This window comes from Emydura macquarii, unplaced genomic scaffold, assembly GCF_026122565.2.
Source record: "Emydura macquarii macquarii isolate MOO-44397 ecotype Brisbane River unplaced genomic scaffold, CSIRO-AGI_Emac_v2 contig_2897, whole genome shotgun sequence".
Lineage (NCBI taxonomy): Eukaryota > Metazoa > Chordata > Testudines > Chelidae > Emydura > Emydura macquarii.
Window position 1 is genome coordinate 47,711,732 of NW_027133034.1, and position 6,000 is coordinate 47,717,731.

Below are 6,000 nucleotides of genomic sequence, written 5' to 3' on the forward strand. Positions count from 1 at the left end.
AAGGGAAGGAGAGGAGCCACGCACCAGCCACTCCCATGCCTCTGTGCTAGGCAGCAGAAATGGCCACACATAGGTAGGGGGAACATCCGTGTTCTGTCAAGGAGCAGCACAGTGGCAGAGCTGCTCCTCTTGCACTCCACTTGCATTTAATTGCATCCTGGCTTCTCAATGGGGCAGCGAGCTCCACACTGTCCTCTACCGTGGCTGGTTGTTCACAGCCACAACTAAATCCCTGAACACGTAAAAACCATTGAATACTGGGAAATACAAACAAACCTCAAGTAGAGTCTGCACCCCAAAAAGGGAGACGAACCAGAGACTCCATGAATCCCACTAGGGACTTGGCTATTGCTATAGATTCCATGTGGAAGACACTCAGATACTACGGTGATGGGCAGAAGTATAGACAGATGCAGGAGAAATGTAGGCTGGAATTTTCAAAGGAGCCTAAGAGATTTATGCACTCAATTCCCATTGAATATCAATGGCTGGTGGATGCCTACCTTCCTACCTTTGAAAATCCCAGGCTCAATCACATTTACACTCAGCACATTACTTTAGTCTCAGCTTCTGCCAGTGCTTTCCATTATGTAGGAATGCTGGTTTGGGGGTTAAATAGCTTTGCGCTGAACTTGACATGTCAGCTGTCAGTCCAGATGAACATGGGATAAAACCTGGTGTATGGTACAAACGCTGTTGTTTAGTTATAAAGGAAAAGAGGGGTTTTATTATTTTTAAGTATTTGATGCAAAAAGTATCTGAAATGTAGGCTGTGTGGCTGTAAAAATCATAGTAACCCTATTCAGTGTGTTAAACTGGTTCTGCACAGAACATGAGGACAGCTGGGATTGGTGATGGGTTGGGGCAAAGGAATTCTATGCTTACTCCATGGGGAGGCCACAGTTTATGGATCCTAATCCTTCTCCTCCTGAGGGGGCCTGAGAGGAGAGAGGGAATCTGAGTCAGAGCAGGAGGGAGCTCTAGGAGACTTTGACACACACGCACATGCATCGTATGGTAGGATTGCTCCCTGTCCGTCCTCCTTCCTGTCCACATCACTATAGTGTTTGAGCCCCTGAGGCCTGCCTGAAGAGCCCTGTTTCCAGGACAGAGAGGGGTGGTCTGGGACCCTGGGTGACATTTAATTAATACCATGTGACAAGAGACTCTCTTACTCCTTCCTGTTAGTTGTTTTCCCTGCTGCGTCACCATTCCAGTCCCTTGAGATGCAGGTTATGTTTGTTGTGCACATGCACTGTGTCCCAGATTGGTGCAAGTTGCACTACTGTGTCATTTGCACCTGGTTTCTGACCACTTTACACCTAAATTAAACCACTTTTTATATGACTGCAGCTTTTGGCCTAGAGACTTCCATGGGAGCTGAACCTGCTTAAGCTAGGCCTGGACTTTGCCCTCTGTCATTACAGTTTGGCTGTACAAAAACTACACCCTTATGAGTACAATGTTCCTTGTATAGTATACATGCATTTTGGCCAGCTGGTTAATCTCTGTTCTCATTTACATTTCAACAGAATTTGATTAATTTCTAATACCGAAACTGCCTATGTGTTTCTGTTTCTCAACTGTTTGTAGTTTTTAGAGCTCACCAGCTATTGAAACAGCCTCGTTTTGACGTGATAAATTGTCATTGAGTGGTTTTGATAACTCTAATTTAAACAAATCTTCACCTGAGGGAGAAGGGTGGCTTGAAGCCATTTTTCCATTGTATTCACACTGTGCTGGCCAGGGCTGAAGCAGCCCCCATTGTAGCATACAGAAATCTAGATCTACTTTAAGTCACCCAGTTTCTACCCTTTCCTGCCTTTAACACACCCTCTGGGATAGGGTAGTTGGTGTAGAATCTGACCAGCCCAGCACTGGGGGAGTAGACCTTTCTCTCCTGCTCTTCTCAGCTCTGCCTAGAGGAAAAGTGGTGCAGCTAAGGATTTGGCTCTGTGTGTTCAAATAAGAGTTGGTTAAACTGTGATGATGATGATGATGATTTAATATCTGAGAAGGAGCCTAGAAGATGTTTTGATGCCTGCACCAGCTCTAAGATGTCTGAGGGCTTCCCTTTGTCAGGAGGAAATCTCAGCTGCCCCTTTATGCTACCTTTCCAGTTGTTTCGTGCTGCTGAAATCAGGACCCTCAGTTCAGCTTGGCTGCCATGTCCCCTACCCAGATCATCTTCCTGCAACATCTGCTTTTGCCAGCGTTCGATTCACTGGAGAAATAACATCCTGTTCAGTACAACAGGGTTATGTGTAATAATAATGATTCTAGTGAGAAATAATTGAATCATGAAGGGCCTGGTGCAGCCAGGTGCTTATCACATCTTATGAGGGGCTGTGAGTGCCTTCAATACACATGGCAATCAGTGGGAACTGAGGGTGCTCAGTGTCTAGGGTGACCAGATAGGAAATGTGAAAAATTGGGTTGAGTCGGGGGCACAATAGGCGCCTATATAAGAAAAAGCTCCGAATATCGAGATTGTCCCTGTATAGTCGGGACATCTGGTCACCCTATCAGCATCTTGCAGGAAGTGCTCTGGTTTAAATCATGTTCTGTAAAAGAGTTCCATGTTGGAGCTAAGCCTCAGTGGCCATGGTAGAGTGGTCATCTAATATTTGGGAATGTGGTTCAAAGTTGGGGGTAAGGAGGTGGAAAATATACAAAAAAAAATGTATTGTTTAATCCTAAATGTAACAGACACACAAGGAGTATTATGAAACTGATTTTGTGTCTGGTATAGGCAGGGGATTAAGATGGTATCCACCAAAAGAAGCTCATACAGACAGCTGTCCTATACCTTTACCCATAATCTGCAGTAGCTTCTTACTCTTCCTGTGAAGAGTTACAAATGAATCACCCAAAACTGGGTCACTGGACAGCAAAATGGCAGATGAAATTCAGTGTTGATAAATGCAGAGTAATGCACATTGGAAAACATAATCCCAACTATACATACAAAAAGATGGGGTCTAAATTAGCTGTTATCGTTCAAGAAAGAGATCTTGATGTCATCCTGGATAGTTCTCTGAAAACATCTGCTCAATGTGCACTGGCAGTCAAAAAAGCTAACAGTCAGTTAGGGACCATTAGGAAAGGGATAGATAATAACAGAATATTATCATAATGCCACTATATAAATCCATGGTATGCTTACACCTTGAATACTGCATGTGGTTCTGGTCACCCCATCTCAAAAAAGATATATTTGAACTGGGAAAAAAACAGAGAAGGGCAACAAAAATGATTAGGGGTATGGAATAGCTTCCATATGAGGAGAGAAAAGACGGATTATTCAGCTTGGAAAAGAGATGATTTAGGGCGGGGTGGAGTGGTTGGGTTATGACAGAGGTCTATAAAATCATGAATGGTATGGAGAAAGTAAATGCAGAAGTGTTATTTACCCCTTCACATAACACAAGAACCAGGGGTCACCCAATGAAATTAATAGATTTAAAACAAACCTCAGGAAGTACTTCTTCACACAATGCACAATCAACATCTAGAACTTGTTGCCAGGGGATGCTGCAAAGGCCAAAAGCATAACTGGTTTCAAACAAGAATAAGATAAGTTCATGGAGGATAGATCCGTCAAGGACTATTAGCTAAGATGGTCAGGGATGCAACCCGAAGCTCTGTGTGTCCCTAAACCTCTGACCACCAGAAGCTGGGAGTGGACGACAGGAGATGGCTCACTTGATAACTGCCCTTTTCTGTGCATTCCCTCTTACGCATCTGGCAACACCCACTATCGGAAAACAGGATACAGGGCTAGATGGACCTTTGGTCTATCCATTCTTATGTAATTTATTTGCAAGCCAAAAAATTCACCCATAAATAAAGCCTCAGCCTGGCTGAAAATACACTACAGTATTAGCATAAAATTATTTTATAGATATAGTTGCTCATGTTTTTAGTACCATGGTAAAAATAATGACATCAGACCAAGCCCTTGGAAAGCAATGGAAAGATATCCATTGATTTCACTGGGCTGTAGTTGGGGTGTTTCCCTATAAAGTGCATTCCTATAGTAACTATAGTTCTGTTGCACTTTAAAGTCTAAATTTGTTAGTCTTTAAAGTGCCACAGAACTCTCGTTGTTTTTGCTGTATACAGACTAACACGGTTACCTCTCTGGAACGCTTCTATAGTAACTATGTTTTTCTTTATGCACAAATACTGTACGCACACAGTGGTGGTTTAACAACTTCCCAGTCACAGAGTAAGAATTGGTCCATCAGTTGAGTCTGAATCAGCTGTTTATTGTAACATGTCCTCTATGTGTGTTACAGACTTAAATGCATCACAGACCCAGTGCCCAAGATCACACAGTCCAAATCCTGGATCTGTCCAGACCCAGCCGCGTGTAGATGTTTCATTGCTGAACCTGCAGTCTCACGGCTCACAGGATGCAGAAAACGGAGCAAGAGTTGAAGAAAATATTGTTTACCTCTGACCCCATGTTTTCTAATACCAGTAGCACTTGAGGATAAAATTGTATTTTGCTTTAACTGTACACAGTTGCTCCCTCTATGACCAAAAGGCTCTAAGAATAGTATTTAATATTCAGTGCAAGATTTTCCCCACCATAAATATAACAATTAAGTTATTTTTTAAAAGCATTTTTGTAATCTTTAATTTATGATGCACAGTTTCCAACGCTTCAAAGGAGCAACAGAAAGAAGGACGAGCTCAAAGACAGTGATGTTTGGAAATGTCATGAAGACACCACCATAAGACTGCTGATAGGAATTGCAAAGATTGGTGTAGGAACTGCAAAGATCGGTGTTGCTTTTCTCCAGAGACTTGAGTTTAAAAGTGCAGATTTCAGTGTTTAGAGAGAAGTGCCTGCCTGCTGTGTGAGCTTTCATAGTATGAATCAGTAACTTTTTAAAACTAGTGGTATAATAGGGGAAGATGGAAGAGTGAGCATGGGGGCTATAATCTTTATGAAAATGTACTCTTCTTAGGGGACTAGATGGTTTTCTGAGTAACTACCCTTGCAGCTCTGCAGACCTGGGTTCAGACATGATTCACCTCACAGAGGAGGATGTTTTTGGTGGTCTCAATGTAGACCTTAGCAAAGATCTGTTCACAACACAAGACCGGTCCTCATTTGGGCATGATTTGTGTGCACAGCTGCTGTAGGTCAATTTGGTGATATATTATAACTGTGCCTGGTTATAGGAAGTGCCCTTACTTTAGCATTAAAATTCACCAAATGTTTTTCTCACAGGGAGGGAAAAGAAGAGAAGAACATGTAGTGTGTTTATTCTAACTGAACCCCACTGAGACTCCACTGCTTTTCCATAAAGGAGGAAGCCACCTTTCTGCTTTCACAATAATGAGGGCACTGGTATGTTAGAAAATAATAAACCAGGACATGTTTTTGGCTTTTGTTCTTCAGAAATATTTGTATACTTCTGTTGCATTTAATAAATATTCTGCACCTCTCTCTAAGGTTTTTAACTTTCATGACATTTGCGTACTCTGAGCAGAGTAAAAGAGCTTCTTGTAAAATGTGTGCTATCTGGTCTTGTATCTGCACTCTGCTACTGTCAATAGCAGTGACTGAACTCCAAACAAATGAATTACACCATACTAACCTAAATTGGTAGATAAAGCGATTCACATTTCACGTGGGCCTTAGAGCAGTGGTTACAAACTTTTTAGTAAGGTGACCCACCATCTGCACTTCATCCAAATTCGTGGGGGAGAGGATCAAAATCACAGGCTATCATCCGTTCCAGCACTGACCACCCGCAGCAGCACCTTCCACCTCAGGCCGGTGTGGAGGGGAGAGAGTTGGAGAGCGAGCTTGACCCCACACTAGCAATTTCTGTCCCACATGGCTGTGCTTGGCTCCTTGCTCCGGGTGTTGTGACCTGGCACGTGGGGTCCTATTGCTGAGTGATTGTGCGACCAAATGCCTGGAGCCAGGGCCCAGCCCCATGGGACAGGAACTGCCACTGCGGGGTGGGTTTGTTCTCC

The 6,000-nt window shown here is 43.1% G+C and overlaps 1 protein-coding gene across 4 annotated transcripts in view; it reads left to right on the forward strand.

Annotated features, from left to right (window-relative positions):
• The window catches only part of ARHGEF28 (Rho guanine nucleotide exchange factor 28), a 158,765-nt gene extending 153,006 nt beyond the window's left edge, over positions 1-5,759 (forward strand). For all 4 annotated transcript variants that reach the window (XM_067569267.1, XM_067569268.1, XM_067569270.1 and 1 more), the window contains one exon: positions 4,302-5,759. In XM_067569267.1, coding sequence (XP_067425368.1) covers positions 4,302-4,465 — 164 coding nt within the window. In that variant the 3' untranslated portion in view covers positions 4,466-5,759. The remainder of the gene's footprint in view (positions 1-4,301) is intronic.
• Positions 5,760-6,000: the final 241 nt, after the last annotated feature.